At 36.7% G+C, this 18,836-nt stretch overlaps 1 protein-coding gene across 1 annotated transcript; it reads right to left on the bottom strand.

The window, feature by feature from the left end:
- Positions 1-1,841: 1,841 nt before the first annotated feature.
- LOC141610157 (proteasome subunit beta type-1) lies at positions 1,842-9,528 on the bottom strand. The gene is made up of 7 exons (XM_074428604.1): positions 9,254-9,528; positions 9,055-9,162; positions 8,254-8,335; positions 7,272-7,401; positions 7,033-7,175; positions 6,655-6,741; positions 1,842-2,264 (listed from the first exon to the last, which is right to left on the bottom strand). Exons 1-7 carry the CDS (start codon positions 9,298-9,300, stop codon positions 2,190-2,192), a joined length of 672 nt encoding a protein of 223 aa, XP_074284705.1. The 5' UTR covers positions 9,301-9,528; the 3' UTR covers positions 1,842-2,189.
- Between the last annotated feature and the right edge of the window lie 9,308 nt (positions 9,529-18,836).

The raw sequence follows: 18,836 nt of genomic DNA, 5'->3' as shown, positions 1-18,836 counted from the left end.
ATTTTGTCACCTTGTAGTAGTCATACCAAATTGGCACGGTTCAGCATAACCCAAGCACAGACACGAACTGGACACGACAACTTTCAGTCGGCAAAGTTCATGGTCCGTCCAGTAATATATATACAAGTTCACAAGTTTTGTTTGTTCCTTTTAGCCCCAATTCCGTCCTAAAAATAACAAACAATATTTTATCCAACAAAATTAGGAAAATCGGCAATTCTCCCTTGTGACGGTCACAATTTGCGACAGGTAAATGAGACCACTTTTTGATTAAATGTAACCACTCAAACACTGTTCATAAAATGTTACCTATAAAAAAATGGTCACATTTTCTCATAAAATGGTGATATTGTGCCCGTCGCAAATGTGAACAATGTTTATGACGGAATAGTACCCGTCACAGGGGAGAATTTGCGTAGGAAAATTGGGTATCATGAGGCTTGCTTTACTAGACAAAAGGAGATACGCACTTGTACAACATTCTTCCATATCTCCAGCTCATAATTGAACTATACACCTCACCCAGTCACCCACCACCCTTTTTTGCATCTTCACGAGTTATTATATCAATGCTCTTTTTAGCTGTGAGGTAAGGTACAAGCAATTGGAAAAAAAAAATCGAACTTATATGATATTACTTGTTCGCTTTCCCTTTAACGACAAATCTTGACTCCGTCACTGGACATAAAGGCGAGATGCAACACAAAGGAGACGTGAATTTAAGTTTATTATAATGATTAGAACATCAAGGACTCGAGGTGTTATTGCGTTCGTTTTACGAATGAAATTCAGGCATATCAACGAGCAGCCAGAAGCACGGTGGCTTGAAAACAAACATTGAGGGCATGTTTGGATACAATTTGAGGAAGAGACGAGACGAGACAAGGATGAGAAAGAAGAGAGAGGAAGGCGATGAGTGAGAATTTGAGCATAAATGTAGTGGGAGTCTCCTCTAAATATTTTTGTTTAGTTAAGTTGAGTTCAATTCAGTTCACCTGAGTTTAGCTCAGGTTCATTGACTTTGGTTCAATTTAGATGAATTCATTTCACACAATTTCAGTTAGAAAAACAAAACCTTTTAATTTATTTTTCAAGGGGAAAATCAATTGAGTCTATCTTATTTCTCATCTAAATCCCTTCACCCATTTTGTCAACCAGACAGAGAACATGAGCTGATCATCCAAAAAAAAAAAAAAAAAAATCCTCATTGAAAACGGTTACTTGATCTTCAGGATTGCATTTTCTTAAAGATTAATAGAGTATAGTTTAAGAAAATGAACTTGGGAAGAAGTAATGGAGATCAAGTCTGTTGGCACACCATTTTACTTGAATAAAGTTAATATGAGCTGAAACCTAACATGCCAAGTCATTAGGGACAACCGAACCAGTCTTTGCATACCCAAAATCACCGGGTTTGTATCAAAAGAAGCGCTTTCAAGACCACTTTTAGGAAGCTACGACCGAGGCAGTTTCAGTTGGTGCACCAATCAAAGGCAGAGTCCCGAAAAGAGACATCAAACGAAGATGCAACATAGGAAGTTCCAGTTGGTGATCTGGTTGGCAGCATTAAGCATTTTTAAATCCAAATATTCCGTAAATGGCTACTCACCTTTTCTAAATAGCACCATGAAAGGGGGGTGTAAAAAGGTGTTTTTACTATACGTTTCGAGCAATGAACAGGCTTGGATTTGGGTTCTCGACCAGAGTGGAACACACACAATATTCAATTAAGGCGCGCAGCCCTGATCGCGACATCTCTTTCGTAACCTAGGTCAGAGGCAAACTGAAATATAAGTGATGTCTCAATGGCTCCTACCTGTGAGCCTGGAAAAAGGTAACGAGAGTTGAAAGCGCTAATTTACATATCTGAAAGGAAATGAAGAATACCCATCCACACGTCTACTTAACAATACAAGAACATAGCTTTAGCGAGCCATTTCGCTACAAGAGACTGCAAGTTTGCTTCAGTGAAAACAACTACCAGAGCAACCCAACGGTATAAGTCAACTGAACTTAAGATGATACAATACTTCAATCAAAGATACAACAAAAGTAAGAAACAAGTGAATTCATTTCAAACTCATCCGTTGCCTCAACTCCCAGCTTGTCTTTTTAATTTCACATTAAGTTAAAAAGGGGAAACTAATGATTAGTGTCGCAGAATATCAAAGACATAATCAACAGAAAAATTAATCTTCCCGGAGTTTCATGTACTCCCGACGAAGACCATCATTGTTGAGAACCAAAATTTCCAGCTTGTCTCCCTGGACAAACATGGTAGAAATCAGCAAAAGAATTGATTGGAATATTTAAACGTAATCCCCATTTTGACTATATGAGGGTAAGATATACGCAATACTCCTCTATTCGAATTTTATTGTCCCCTTTTCCCTCTTAAGTTTTTCCTACATTAATTGTTCCCTTTCTATATTTAGGAAGGAAAACGAATGAATATCCCACACTACATCTTGTTAAGCAACCATTACTTCCCCCATGACAATTGAATTGCCTCCATTTTCAAGTTAAGCGGTAAAGTAGGTATTTTATAACTTCTTAAATCATCACAAAGTAAAAAGTAGAATGATACCGTGAAAATTCAAGGGGTTGATTTTAATTTTCGAAATTAAATCAATTTACTAAATTAATACTATAGTAGAGTATATATATATATATATATATATATACATACGTAAATAGTTTTGGTGGGCCCCGCTCATCATACCTATGTTTACTTTTAATTTTTATTTTGTATGAAATAGAATTGCGTTGTTACTACAAATATTAAATTCACTACTCACACCGGTATTACTATTACTTTGATACGGATACTATTACTTTGATACGGATCTGAAACATCATACCTCTTTCTCTCTAATTTTTCTTTGTTTTTATCTTTCAAATTCATTAGCCTAATGTTAAATATGTATACTAAAGTTGCTAGTAATGTTACGTTCACAATACTCATATTCATTTTCTCCAGCTACTTAAGGCCGTGTTTTAAGATGGGAAACTTAAAAGACTCGTGTTTGGACCTGTCTCAGAGTGAGAACATAAACGGGGTTTGAAAATCTCATTTGAACTTGGAACATTTTCATTCTTTAGCCGCCAGTCTTGGAGCCTTGTTCAACTCACCACTAACACCGACAATCAATTTTCTTCATTTCAATCATCTACACCAAAAATCCGTTCCCAATGACTCAAATATACCCTTATGGCTTATATGAGCTAATAATCATCTCAATCATCTACACCAAAAATCCGTTCCCAATGACCTATAGGAAAAATAATTCCTAGGAGTGCTGGAAGGAAGCTCTAAAGTAACGCTGCGTTCAAGGCAGGAGGATGACGATATCAATTCGTGTTTGGTGACATTATTGTTGAACCAGCAGCTGAGTGGAAAATAATTCCTAGGAGTGCTCGAAGTAAGATCAAAAGTAACATTGCGTTCAAGGCAGGAGGATGACGATACTAATTCGTGTTAGGTGATGTTATTGTTGAACCAGCCGCTGAGTTTATGACCATAGTTGGTTTTCTGATTTGGGTTATATATTTGATAAATTGAATGGAATCAAAGGGAGTTACTCTCACTTTCACTTTGATTGATTTCATTTTCCAAAAAATTTAATTGAAGTTCTAAATGAGTTTGGTAAAAAAGATCCGATCCGTTAATTCTTATATCAAAATACGGATATTCGAGGTGGTAAATGTTAAGTCAAAAATATCGCCCATCTACTATTGCTAATGGTAAATGTTGGAGATATGAGAATTGGTCTTCCATCTAACCTAACCTACTCACAAGTTCAGTCGCACCTCTCATCTTTCTTTATCTCTTACTACGCTCCCTATACTCTTGTTCTCTTACATGAAAATAATACTCCGTATCATGCTCCATTAACACCCTTCAATCAAACTTTACCACATAGATTTTCGGCCATCGATCATAAAGCCCTTCAATCAACCTAGTTGTCGACGCCCTTCAATCAAACCCGTTTTGGGCACCTCGTGTTCATCAACATTAGGGCTTGCTAAGGAGTTAGCATAAAAAAATAGATTTTTTTGAGTTCAAATTGTTTGGGGGAAGATTACGTTTATTGTGGTAAATTTTGAAAAAATAAATAATTTTCAAGTGTAGTATGAATAAGTATGATAAGGAAATAAATAAACTAACACCGGAAAAACCAAAAAAAATAATTATTTTCCAAAAATAAATTATGACTATTTAATAATTTTTCCAAAAACCTCACACTGGAGCTCTCTCTCATTAATTGGGCAAATTGTCCACAACTAAGGTATCGTTTGGTTGATCAAGGAATTGGATTAACACCAGAAATTATTTTCCTATATACAAATTCACATGAATTTAGAAAAGTAGTTAAGGTTTGTAAGTAGGAGTTGAATTCCACGGGGAGAGTAGATAATCCAATTTCCCCATTATGTAGGCATTCAATATTCCTTCAAAGCTCCTAGGAATATTGACTGCCTACATTTTGCCAAAAAACTAGCAACCAAACATCATGGGAATTTAAATTTCTCATGAATTAGATGGGCAACCAAACAAGGTCTTAGTTGTAGACAATTTTGCCCAATTAACGAGAGAGAGCTCCAATGTGAGTTTTTTTGGATCCTCATGCTGCACATCAGCAGTTTGAGGGTCAACTTTCATATACTCCCTCCATTTCAATCAATTTTCTATACATTTGATTAAACTATAACTCACATGTGAAATGACTGGAATGGAGGGAGTAAATAATGATGAGATGAAGGGAGTAATATGATCAACTAAGGCTAAGTTTTTTTTTGTGAAGGGAGCCTCAAGGCATCTTTTAAGTTTCCAGCGGTATGAATCCAAGTCATGTGTACACATGCTCATAGCAGCAACATATGCATGAAGTAAGGCTATGTTTGGTAGTAGTTTAAGGTGTATCTATCGTTTAAATAGGGTGAGAGATTGAGAGGAGAAAATGAAATGCATTACACCTTCTCATGTAATGTCCATTAGATAGTTTAAACTTGAACAAAAAATCATCAAAAGGTAGATGTAGTTTGTAACTGTTACATCAATAGAGAGACCTATATTTTATCGCCCTGGTAACTACACTATGGAACATTAAGTCAAGAAGAACCATTCGGACCCATGTGCTCAGAAGTTGAAAAATCAAAATCACAAAAGGTTTAAGGGTAATTTACTACTTATTACATCTCAGAAACACAGAATTTCTCAACCACAAGTCTCTAATAAATTCTTTTGGCAAACACCCGCTGTCAAAGAATATAAACTATGAAGGTATTTGGGATGTTATTAAGAGGGGGGCATAGTGCCCCTCTGTTTTTTATTTCTCAATGTTACCCTTGCGGTTTTTAAACTTCCACGAGACCCCTAACTTTCCATAATAAAGCCTAAACGTAATCGTGACCCTTATATCTGTCAAATGGGTCTATTAATTACCGAAAATGATTGTGTATGTTGCTTTATCTTATGATTAAACTATTAATTAGGATTAACCTAACTCTAATATCACTCCAACGACACTACCCCAACCTCCTTCAACCTAAGCTCTAAACCTCCATCAACAAACCTTGAACTAATTAAATTCACAACCACAATAGACCAGGTTTGCCCATAAATCAACCACCATTTACTCATCCACTACACGTTCAACCTACAATCAACACAAGAATAGCCAACTTCTGCCCCATCCACCACCACCAACCTCTAATTCGTTCTCCTTTGATTCCCAAAAGCACCACCAAAACCCTAATTGACAACCCAACAACCACCTCTCTCCTAGCCACAAACCTATCAAAAATTGGTTGAATCTGACATAATATACAAAGTTGTAGTTAGAGAGGGGCAAATTTTGGGAAAACGAAGAGGTTGATGAAGGTGGATTGGGAGGAAGCCGACTATGCTAGGAATAATATGTATCCTCGCTAAAGCGAAGGGACTGCCATAAAATAAATAAATAACTTACCCACGACAAAATGCTAGGAATAATATGTATCCTCACTAATTAAAAATCAAGTGGGATGAGTAGCCGCCATTGACATCGAATTAAAGTTTGTGGGTGGAGATTGGCTATAATATTGGTGATTGTAGGTTGAAAGTAGAGTGTCACTAGAATGGGGTGCTTGGGATGGGGGTATGAGTTTGGGTGGCTAATGGTGGGAGAGAGAAAATCAGTGGGGGTGGGATGCTGTTGGTGGGAGATGGGGTGATTTAAGCAAATGTCAACAAGAAGTTAAATAATATTGGTAGTCTAATTATGTGCTTCAATTAAAAGGAAAGCTATTGAATCCACAACATCTCCCACTCATCGCCATGTAAGCTAAAACGAAGCCAAATAAGCACCCATGTAAGGGTCACATACTCACATTTGCTTGTTACCAATAAAAGTTAAGAAGTATAAGAGAGGTTTTACAAACTGAAAGCGTAGAAAACGAAAAAACATACGGGTACAATGTAGAGAAACCCCCCCAGAAAAACAATGGTGCCAACAATAATTTTCAAGTAATAGGACTTTATTTAAGTATTTGTGATTTATTTATTGCTTTTTCTTCTCTGCTGATGAGAGATGGTTTAACACCAACATAGATATAACAACACAAAATTAAAAATCAGAATAGCAATGAACAAAATTGACAAACAAAACTCACAGTGTAAATGTCCCTCTCAGTTGCAGCTGCAAAAGCAGTTTTCACCAAATCGATTGCTTCTGGCTCAGAAAGTGGGGTGACCGCATCCTGCAAATATCACAGGCTTTATTGTCAACTCGGACTTCCATTATAGGGGAAGGAAGACAATCCAGAGCAATGGTGAATGGTAACAGGGACACAAATCTATTCAAACCTAAGCTACTCTAACTCGCCAGGAAGTTTCAGGCGACACCATCAAGAAGTGTCAGACACAGCTAATTCAACAAGAAATTTCATGCTTTTGACTTAAAATGAATTGTCCGATGCCAAAGTATCGGAGACGCAACCAAAGTGAAATACCGACACAACATAGATCCAAACACAGGAACATAAGCACACCTGTACAGGTAATAAGAGGGGGCTTGGAGACTTCAGCTGGTTATCCAGGAATGGCATTATAAGTTTGGAACCAGAACCTTGGGAACTGTATCCAACCTTCTCATATGACCCAACAGCATCATATGTGAAAACACAGCCCTTGCCTGAAGCATTTACAAAGAGAGCGGCAGTCAGCTAACTCTAAATCAGTTTACGAGGTGTTAGAATGTCAGAGGTGTGTAACAAATGTTTTAACGTACCTTCATTATCAAGGCCAGCCAATACATTAAAAGCATAGTAAGGGAAGAAACGTTTGTAGTACAAGGTGTTTGACAGAAGCTGAGCCATTGCAGGACAGCTCATTTGCTTGTTGTGCTGATGCTGATACAACTGAAAGCGATTTTATAAACAAATTTTTGGAGTTAAAGATAGACATCAATATTGCAATATCAGAATTGGATCATCAAACCTAATGGCCTCAATTTGAAAGGGGTGTTAATTTATTATTATAAATGAAGAGGGATTACCATGGGAGAGAAGTGATCATCCTTTACCCCGACTCCCCATGCCCCCATTCAGTTTCTGTACATGACTAATCCATTGGCCCTCCAAAAAAACACTATAGCACCTCTATTTAGCTATGGCCCCAAAAGACGTAACTATCGTCATACAAAAGATAATATCCTACATGAAGGCATGTTTATAAAAAAGTTTTTTCCAATACAAAAAGATATTTGAAACAAAAATGAATTAGCAGCAACTACAGCACACGCCAAAGTGGGGAGACGTAAGGCACTACAAGGTTGGAGCTCCCACCAAATCTGAATAACGAGGTATGTTATTTCCTCAAATAGATTTCCTAAAATAGGCTCTTAATGACAGCTTTGATATTATGGAAACTGCGTGAAAGCACAAAAAACTCAAAAGAATATAAATGCAAATGCGCATTATCAAGAAGTTTAGCCTTATTTATTGTGTACGTTTAGAAAAATATACAGTAATAACATCTCAAAATAAATTGTGTGTTTAGGAGAGATAGGAAGAATTATTATTAGTGATCGATCTGTCAATGTGAAGTAGGAATTCATTTTTGCGCACTTACAACAAAGGTGTTCAGTAATAAGCAAGCAACAAAAGCAGTAGGTAAACAACAAAATTACTTTCTGCGGACTACAGATTTCTGAACTCATTAATGGACAAGCGGAAATAAAACTTCATAGCTATTATGGGTTTAACCATTACCAAATGCCTTGATCCCAGGACCTTTTGTAAGGCCCTCACATCGGGCTGAAATCCGGATGATGCTAACACACTCTTCTCAGCACTACACAAAAAATGCAGAACAATTAGATAAACTAGAAATCGTAAAACATATTACTGAAGCAGAGAAAGACAAGTGTGGGCATCTATAGTGTTACGTTTTCAACGGAAACCTAGACCTTGGAATACGATGAAATAACACAAAATGATTCACAAAATTGTCTACCCCTTGTATTTTGTGAAATGGCGGACAATCAATGCTATTCATCATTGAACATCCAAAAACTGATTTGAACAGGCAAGGTTGTGTACAGGTCTCCTTCCCTATCATACGAGGGAGACGTAAGGCACTAGGGTTTCAAAAAGTACAAAAAAAAAGGCGCAAGATTCGAACTTTTCCTAACCTCCTTCCTCTACATGTTAATATTATGTTAGTAATACCAATCCAACAACTCACAGCAAAAAAAAGTTGGATCACAGAAGATAGCCAATAGCAAAGATCTTTCAACTACTGAAGATTGAAAGTAAGACTTTAGAAAGAGGCTGCGAATAAATTGAATGATATTTACTTGTCATAGAAACAAGCAGATCTCTTGAACAACACATTCTTTTCAAAAGAGTTGATTTTGATACTAAAATTCATCAACTTTTACATCTACCCAAAAACCCTAACATATACTTCCCATCAAAAACAAACCAACAATGAAATCACAGCAATAAACAAGAAATTAGATTTAAGAAAATGAATAAGAGTGAATCGAAAAAGAAAAAAAAAAAGCATACAGTTTGTAAATCTTGGAGTAGTCGCGAGTGAGGATGTTGTAGCCGGTGGACATACGAGTATCGGCTGCGATCACACAATAATCTGCTCCTGCTACCGCTACACATGTTCTGTATTTAATTTGAATTCATGTCAGTAAATAAATAAAAAAAAGTAAACAAATGAATGAGACGGAAAGAGACTATAAAAAAGAAGGCATACCCTCCATTGTTATCGTAGGGAGACCAACTAGGTTGCTGCTTCGTCATTATCGCTGCTGTGTTTTTCTTGGGGAAAGAAAGTGAAGAGAGTGCTTGTTTTGAGCTTTGATCTAATCCTTCTTGGTGGTAATTTGGGAAATTGGGGGTATATAGAGGCTGGAGGGACGAAACGCAGGCTTGCTTTTGTCTTTCTTTTTGCGCAAGATTAGTAGATCCTCAGACTCTCCTTATTAAATTCATTTTTGTTTTGTTTTTTCATTAGTTAATAAAGGGTCCTTTTTTTTTTTTTTTCGTAAGATAAAGAAATCACCATATCATATTATATCATCATATCATCATATATCATATATTTATCTAATGCAAAAGTCAAAGCCGCTGATATGGCATCACAAAATTTGATCTCAAGATGACATGTCAATTAATGAAACAACTAAGTTCAAAACACAAATATGGCAACAAATTTAAAGCTTCCTATAATAAAAATGAATTTAATTTAAAATAAAATATAATGTATTCCCTATCTTCTTTAAAAATATTTTAATTGATTTTATAGTTAACTTATGAACAACTATAATAGTAATCCAAATATAAATTTTATAGGAGCTTTTTTGAAAATCATTTTTCAAGTACTTTTTTTCCAAATTACACGGGTGTAATCATTTCCGAAAGCATATACAGGATAAAGTTGACTGAACTTATCAACTACGAGTAATTAGTGGAAAATGGAAATCATTAATTTTGAATGAACATATAAATCTTTTAAAGGTGTTAATAGAAGTATGTCTCAATACATTTATATAACTAATTTTATCAATCTTGAATATATAATAATATACAAAGACTTAATTTTTGTTATAAAATATTTATTATAAAGTATTTGATCAAAAATAAAATTGGTGCTATTATATGCAATGATTACTCCTAACGTTCAAATAGGATATAATTACTAAAAATTAATCAAATAAGTTAAAATAATGATACATTTACAAAATATCAAATTTTATATCGGTTACAAACATATTTAAACCTGACTTATCTTCATCACAAAGCAATGAATTATGTTTTTTAGTTATTTGTATGTTTTACAAAATTACATATAATTGCTAAATGAGAGTTTTTTATAGCAAACCCGTGAATTTTCACGGGTTTAAACCTAGTTAGGTTAATTTCAATTAACCTATGACATCCTCGCGGATAGAGCGATAAAAGAAAGACAAAAATTTTCAAATTATCATAGTAGAACCAAAATAAAAAGGGCAAAAAAGACTCTCAAACGAAAGTCGGAACCTTTAAAAACCCGAAAAAAGAAGAAAAACAAGAAAAAATAGATCTAGATCCAAACAAAACCCAAAAGCAAGAGTGGAATACTTTCAGAAGAACAAGAAAGCCAAAGCATCATGTACCAAGCAAAGCAAATAGATTGCTTTCGTCACTTTCACTGGTGGATAATAAAGGGGCGTTTGGTTCGTAGCCCTACTCTTTAAGGAGTCGTTTGGTTCACTGCTTAGGAATAGAATGGATTGAAATAAGAAATCATAGTAGTATGGGGTTCCAATTTCATACCTTTCAAAACATGTTTGGTTCATTAGAAAAATAAACATAAATGAATGGAGATTGAATCCATGGGGAGGAGGTGCGTATGGGATTCAAAGGGGTTGGGGTGGTATGAGAATACTGATGGATTCTAACTCCATTCCAAAATACCCCAACCAAGCACTAGAATGGTTAGAATCCATTCCATTCTATTCCAAACTTCCCAACCAAACACCCCCTAAAAAGAATGAACTTGCTGCGACTGTAGCTATGAACGGTGCGCAAGCAAGTCTTCCCCCTACCGTTGGATCTTCCCCTTTGTATGTAATACCCGTAATTTAATAGGAATAAATAATGTAATTCACATAGTTAATTAATAACATTTCTAATACTAATTGCCCGTAAGACGTTAATTAAATAATAAAGTATGTAAGCAAGTCGGGAATTGGACCTAACCAATGATAAGGCATTGGGCCGTGTGACGTGTGGTATATTAGGCAAGGTGGCCGAATTATATGTATGTGATACGGGATTTTGTATCGAGATTTAATAATAAATAATTAAGGAATTAATAATAAGTAAAGGTAATAATAATCATATCAATATTAATCTTAATAATGATAGTGGTGTAATAATAATAATAAAATTAGTAAAGGTAGTAAGTGGAAATCGTACTTATGGTAAGATTAATATTGGTAATAATAATTATATTGGTAATTGATATAAAAGTAGAATAAGGTAATAGTTCTTAGTTTCCTAATTGACCTTATATACTCTCTAAAATCTAGACTATAAATACCATGATAGCTGAAACATAATTCATAAAAATAGAAGAAGGAGTTTTAAGAGACGGAAAGAACAAATAAGCGATAAAAGGTAAGATCGTCGTAACTCATGTCTATATCGTCTTAATTAATTTAAGTTATCATTAATACATCTTATGGGCCATAGTATGTCGTGCCAATGATCTTAGTAGTTGCCCTTGACCATAGTGACTCCATTAGGACCAACCGTGGCCTTTGTCGACCACCGTAAGTAGCGGTTTTAGGGTCTAAAGGGAGTGGTGCCGTGAGCCTTAAGACGGATGGTGTAGCTTGTGTAGTTGTCGTATGAGCATGGGACTTGGGTGGTTGGTTAGTCGGCTAGGGGCGGTTCTAATGGTGGTGTCGTGGTGGTGAGTCGTGGTGGTTGGTACGGTGGCTGTCGTGGGAGTGGTTGTTGCGAGTTGTGTCTTTTATACGGGTCATGTGTCGTGTATGGTGAGTCAGGGTTGTTATAAGGAGTCGTGCCAGGTGGTGGGATCACCGGAGGTCAGAGGAGACCACGGTGGTGGCCCTTGGTTGTGAGGTGGTGCAAGGTGGGGTGTATGGGGATAGGAGTTTAGTTGTGTCGGGTTTTGTGGGGGATGTTTAGGGCGTGTTGTTTAGGGTTGAAGGAGGTGGTTAAAGAGGTGGCTACTGGTGGTTGAGTTGCGTCGTGGTGTAGGGTAGTGGTTGCCAGGATTGGGTGGTGTTAGTGGTGGTTGATGGTGTCAGGTTTGGTGGTTCAAAAGGGGTGTGTACACGGGTGTAAAGCCGTGTATATGGGGGTTGTTGATGGGTGTTGTTTTGTGTCGGGTTTTTAGTTGGGTGATTCGGGTTTTGTTGTAATCGGGTTTTAATATCGTAATCCTTTAATAATAATAAATAATTAAATAATAAATAATAATAAAATAATAAAATAAAATATTTAATAATTAATGAGAGATTATAATATGAATGTTAGGTGACGATTGGTGAAGGAAGTATAATTGGATTCGGTTGCTTGATTATCGGATTGCTTTAAGCTGCTTAATTGGAATTGCTTGCCAAGTAGGTTAACTACTCAACTATACTATATTGGTAATTGGAGATTGTTGAAAGATGGATTATTGTTGCAATTGTTGTCTTGAGCATATTATTATCATTGTTGTCTTATGATCATATTATTATATTGTTGGTTGGTTCTCTATTGTTGATTGGTTGTGAAAGAGATTGACATTGAGATTGGCATTGCTTTTGAGATTATTTGGTCGGTCAGGCACGGGGATGTGCAAGTGTCGTGGTCCTGTACGTATGATGGTCGGACAAGCACGGTGGCGTGAGGAGATGGGCCGTGGACCTGAGCAGTACACCGTGTGTGGTGTCAGTTGTGTTGAAAGGGTGGTTGTGGCTTGTGACGTGACATGGTTGAGCTGTGTGTGATGGTCGTGATTTGAGTTGTTATCGTAACGTACTGACATTGTTGTTAGTTATCCTACTCAACCTCGTGGTTGACCGTGTATTCGTGAACACCTGTGATGAACCATAAATGGGGAGCAGATATTATAGGTCTTAAAGATTAGCTGACTTGAGAGCTTATGGGAATGCGGGAGATTTTGGCCAGTTTACCTAGAAGTCTAGATCACTTAGATTGCCTATTCACTTTATTTTATTTATCGTTGCGAGTTGTATCTTATTTTATATTAAGTTTAGTTTGGATAAGTTGTAATCACATGTAATTACTAAAGTTTTAATTTAAAGTACTTTGGTATTGTTGAACTTTGTTATACACTACCTCGGAAAACCGAGATGGTAACGCTCTCATTTACTTGGGATGTCTAGCTAAAGGCTCCTGAATAAATGAGGGTGTTACAAAGTTGTATCAGAGCAATACAATCCCAAGGCCTAACCAATGAATATAATAATGAACTTAGGATGTGTCTAATAAAATGAATCCGGGTAGAAACTGTTAGGAGCCCATTTTGGCTTAGGATGAGAAGGTACCCTCACTCCAAACTCCGGCCCTTCCAGTTTTGAACCGGTTACCTTGAGAGATATTAAAGTATGGGGTAATTTAAAACAAATCTTGTTTGTTTTCTTAGGAGCTAACTGTTTGTCTTGGATGAGTATTGCTTTATTAATAGTTACGGTTACGGAAACATGATATAAATTGATTTCGAATAATGACATAAGCATGTGAGTATGGAATAAATGTGTTGGTAAGTATTTGGGAGGAGTAAATGTGGTTAATATATGAAGTATGATGAATATGAGTGAAATTGTGAAGAATATAAATTTGGTTAATTCCTCAGATTCTTACCCTTGTTTGCTTTGGCTGCCATTTGTTGTTGGTTTAGTAACTGTGTACGAAACTTTTATGAGTAATAGCCATGTGTGTTAGCTTTCATATGCCACTGGTTGCATGTTAAAATAATATACAGTTTGGGAGAAATAAATATTTTAGTGGACAGTGGTTGGAATATTCCTGTGCAGTTCATTTTTGACATATCATTTTATAAAAATTCTCATTTAATACATATTTAATATTTTTGCCTAATTCTAACTCCACTACTTAAAGGACTCGTATATGTTTCTAAATTGATAAGCCATGTTGCAAGATAAATTTTCGACAAATTATAGTAATATGTACAAGTTGACCTAAGTTTCTAACAAGTTGCTGTAAAATTTATGTCTTGACCAAATAATTTGTAAAATGCATTATAAATTACCTTATGAGTTTTTGACTTGATTCTTTTTCTCATGATTTACTAATTCTCTGTATTTTCTAGAAAGTATAAATTCTCAAAAAGTAATTTAGTTATTATTTATTAATGAATTTTGAAAACTATAACCTATTTGTTATTCTTGTATACGGAAGTTTATGCTAAAGTTTTCAAAAGTTATTTCTGGATATCGTAAATTATGTGAAGTGGATCATCATGTTTAGTGATATGCGGAATGTGTTTTGCCCAAAGCCTATATATATAGAGAGTCAAGATCCAGTAAGAACGAACACTCGGTGAGAACGGTGAGATCACGTACTAAACATATAAATTCCACTAATAAATCGCGTGTAACTGCACACAACAAACTCCAACTTACCTTTTTTCTCACTTATTCTTATCATTTATTAATATGTTCTCCTTCATCAGCAAACTAACACTCTCAACGATTTCAATCAAATCAGTCGTTGGCGACCTCGCCGGAGCACAGAGCCACATTGTCGGCGCACATCAAATTAACACCCTCACCCAACCCTTGCGCAAATGCCGCCTCCTCCTCCTTTCTCGTCCATCGAGGTGACAACGACCATGGATGTCTTTGATTCAGGTGGGGCGTCGAGCCATTACCGACCACTCAGACGATTCTGGCGAGTTTCCTCAACAACGATGACGCATGCGTGGTGATAGATCTGGGTCCACTCATAACAAACACAATTCATTTTCTCGATAACGAATGACGTCGGCGAGCAACGATTATGAGGAATCTTCCGTCGACGGAGTTGCGCCAGCATCTTGCCTGGTTGTCAGTTATGTGCCGGTGACCCCTGTCAGAAGTGGTATTTGGAGTCTATTTGGTTTCTTTTCATTTTCTTTATAAATTAGTACAAAGTTTGAGTGAAATCCAATTACTATATATATTTGGTTTCTAATTAAATTGATGTATTTCAAACCATTTTTATTGTATCTACTAACTATTTTATTGTATCTACGAATTAATTTTGTGTATCAATGGTAGATACGTTAAAATACTGGTTAGATGCATCAAATATTAGTGTAGATTCATTAAAATAGAAATGTAACAACAAAGAAGATGAGTTCAGATAAAGGCGGTGTGCCTGAGTTACCACCGGCGATGGTGTGTAAGAGTCACCATTAGAGTTCGTCGGCGAAGGAAAGAATAGTGAGAGTACAAGAGGATATGGGAAACTGTTGTGAGGGGTAAACGTTATCGCCGGTGACATAGCCAGTTCGCCGGTGATGCCGGCATGGTCGAGGTGGTGCCACTGGAAGTCAGTATGTCGGTGGTTGTGAGATGTGAGAGGGGATGAGTATCTGAGTTGTGAGGGTGTTTTCAGTGGTATGGGAATTTATTTTTATTAAATAAGGACCGTTAGATTGATTTTAATCCTATGGTTTGTGAGTTTGTGGTGAGTTTATCTGGTGAGTTTGCGGGATCTCGTGAGTTTGGTTCTTATGGTGAGTTTGTGCTTTAAAATCTAGACCATTAGATAGAGTTAAATCAGCGGCTGAGATCAAATAAAAAAAATCAAACAAAACCCGGCATTCGTCCTTTTTTTCCCTCCACGTCTCATAATAACATAAAATAAAATTACAAACCACAAACTCCAGCCAAAAATTCCTATCATACGAACCCTAAAATTTGGGGAAAAATATTGTAGCAGCAATAATTTCTTGTCAATTCCAACAATTAACAATCAATTTCTCAATTTCTATTCGCTTTCATCAATTATGGGGAGTGAAATGGATTTGGTCATTTGGATTATGGACCACTAATATGGGTTGAAATGTGTCGAGGTCAACATAACAATGTCTCTACGACAACATTCAGTGAACTAGACAAATATCAAATGAATTATGATGCGTCTTTGTTCGTTTTTCTCAAGTAGTGTGGACGCGGGCCCACGGGGGCGCTTGGGAGGAAGAGAACAAGCGTTTGCATTTGTGGAGTCGCCACCAATTTATTGTGGAAAATTGGAAACCGTTCGAATACCTCGTGCCATGTCAAGACACAAAGTAATGACATGAACACCAAAAACTCGTTACCCTTAGCATTCTATGTCTAGAATGACTCTCGTGGATGCCAATGAACACGGATGTTCACAGAGATCTGGAGTAAGGGGTGAGGGTACGTATTAGGAAGCTCTTTTGATCGAACACCTAATCCCGCCGCCTCGATAGCGGCCTCTACTAATGATTAGGGAAATTGTCTATACTCAATATATTGTCGATTATATGCATGCAATGCAACATCCAACGTTTTAATCCTAGCATGTGAGAATTAACTAAGTCGGTGAAACACGTAATTAAACATGCAATTGAGTCGAAGTAGAAATTTAAGGTTCAATTACATGTGAAAACATACAAGTGATACAATAAAGGAAATACAATAATGCAATAATGAAAAATTACAATAATTACATCGGATTCAATGATTTATGTCGAAAATACATTTAAAACGGATGATTTGGAAAGAATAAATAAATAAATTAACAAACAGGAATTAGGCGATAATACGGTTAGTAATTAATTACATACGTAAACTAATTAAACTAGGTCAAAGCAGAACGGAAATTCAGAGACAGAAGTCAACCTGGAACAGGCGCACCAGAGCTGCGCCCTCTGGAAGAGGCGCAGCAGTTGCTGCGTCTGTTCCAAGGGTGAGTTCTGGCTGTGAAGCCGAAACTGCAAATCGTTAATATTCGTTGGTGATTTTAAGGATTGATTATGATATTCGACTCGGATGAAAGTGATTTAATACATTAATTACATGTGAATGAGTCATAAGAACGATAAAACATGGATGAAACGAATGCAAACGAATTAATTACATGAATGAAAGGTTGATTAGTGACATGGGTGAACTAAATAGGTTAAATATAATGAATTAATGAAGAATTAATGAAGAATTAATGATGAATATGACAATAGACAGATGGGAATATATCAAAGATCGAATTCCAGAAACCCAATATGAACGAATCGAATTTCTACAACCCGGATTGATTTTAATGATGAAAAAACCCGCAAATATTGGTTATAAGGGATTTAAAGTCGGGATTTAATGACGAATTACATGCGTTAATGACGATGAACAATATACATGTGAAATTATTATGCTATTATGTCAAAGAATTGAAGAACAAACGAAAATAAATAAAAAATAACGAATTGACAGAGGACGAAGGAAGAAGAAAGGAAGCAGGAACTGCGGCAGCCGCACGAAGAGGCGCAGCAGTTGCTGCGGTCCTTTCTCGACGGTTGTCTTCTGATAATCCGTAAAAAGAGTTTTAAACATGGCTTTAGAAATCGATTTTAATTGTATTTTCGACATAAACCTTACATGATGATTACAAAAAGTAAATAACAATAAATAAAGGAGAGATTTATAACCTCAGACTTACATGTTTGACGAAACGAGATGAACTAAGTTTATGTTTTAGTGATGCTCGACTCGAATGTAACGAAAGTGCCCTCGTAAGAGGAAAACGATTAAAATTAATTAAGTTGATTAGTTGTGGAGTTGGTCAAATTGGTCGGTCATGCAAACGAGGCTGGTACTCAGAAGGATCCGAGCTTACGTAGTCGAAAGTTCAAGCACGTAGACGCCAAAAAGTAAGAACGTGGTCTAGAATGCAAAGGGAGAAGAGAAGGGTAGACACTCGCGTGAGAAATATGAGGAGCAAAGGCTCCTATTTATACTAATCACGTGAAGGAATTAGGATTTTCGGAGAAACTTTGGAAGTGAATCTCGAAAAGATATGAAAAGATACGAAAAATACGCAGAAAAGGACCTGGGAAGAGGCGCAGCAGTCACTGCGTCCCTTGGAAGAGGCGCAGCACCTGCTGCGTCTGTTCCCAAGTGGTTTCCTCCTGCGGAAGAAAGATTTCTGTGTTTAACTTATGGAATAACGGATTAATTTTATTTTCCTTAATATTTTGTATGAATATTACGGGAAATCCTTTACCAAAGATTAAAAGATTGTGAAATATGGAATAGAAATATCCGGAACATTCCAGAACATTCTGACTCGGGATTTAGCGGTTATCAGAAAATGAAGACGGTTTTAGGCCCGGACTCCAAATGTACTCTAATTACTATCAAAACGACCGTATCGGCGCGTAGATGACAACTAAGAGGTAGACATTAGTGTTTGAGCAATCACTTGACGATAAACTTACGAACTGTCACAAATCGTTCCGCGTACCAAACATGCGGCCCAATCATCACCGGGTGGTTTGCGAGAGGTGCAGAAATGAGGTATCTACAGAGTCCCCACTTTGACTGAGGCTTGGACAAGGCGAAAGTCAAAGTATAGCCATCAGGTCAATCAAAGATTACAACCTGACGACTATGGCGACGCGAGGCGGCTCAAGGGGTCTGAACCAAGGACCTGTCGTCGGGAACATTTTAGAGTCTGTCGACTATCGGGAAGGGTCGTTTAAAGTCCATTAGACTACGTAAGGAGGCTCGCCAGCCAATAGAAGAGATCATACCTGAGACTTCTTCTCGAGAGATGCTTCCGGAGTT

The sequence above is a fragment of the Silene latifolia genome, chromosome 1, assembly GCF_048544455.1.
Source record: "Silene latifolia isolate original U9 population chromosome 1, ASM4854445v1, whole genome shotgun sequence".
NCBI classification, from domain to species: Eukaryota; Viridiplantae; Streptophyta; class Magnoliopsida; order Caryophyllales; family Caryophyllaceae; genus Silene; species Silene latifolia.
Note: the sequence above shows the minus strand (reverse complement) of the source record. Positions and strands in the feature narration are given on the sequence as shown.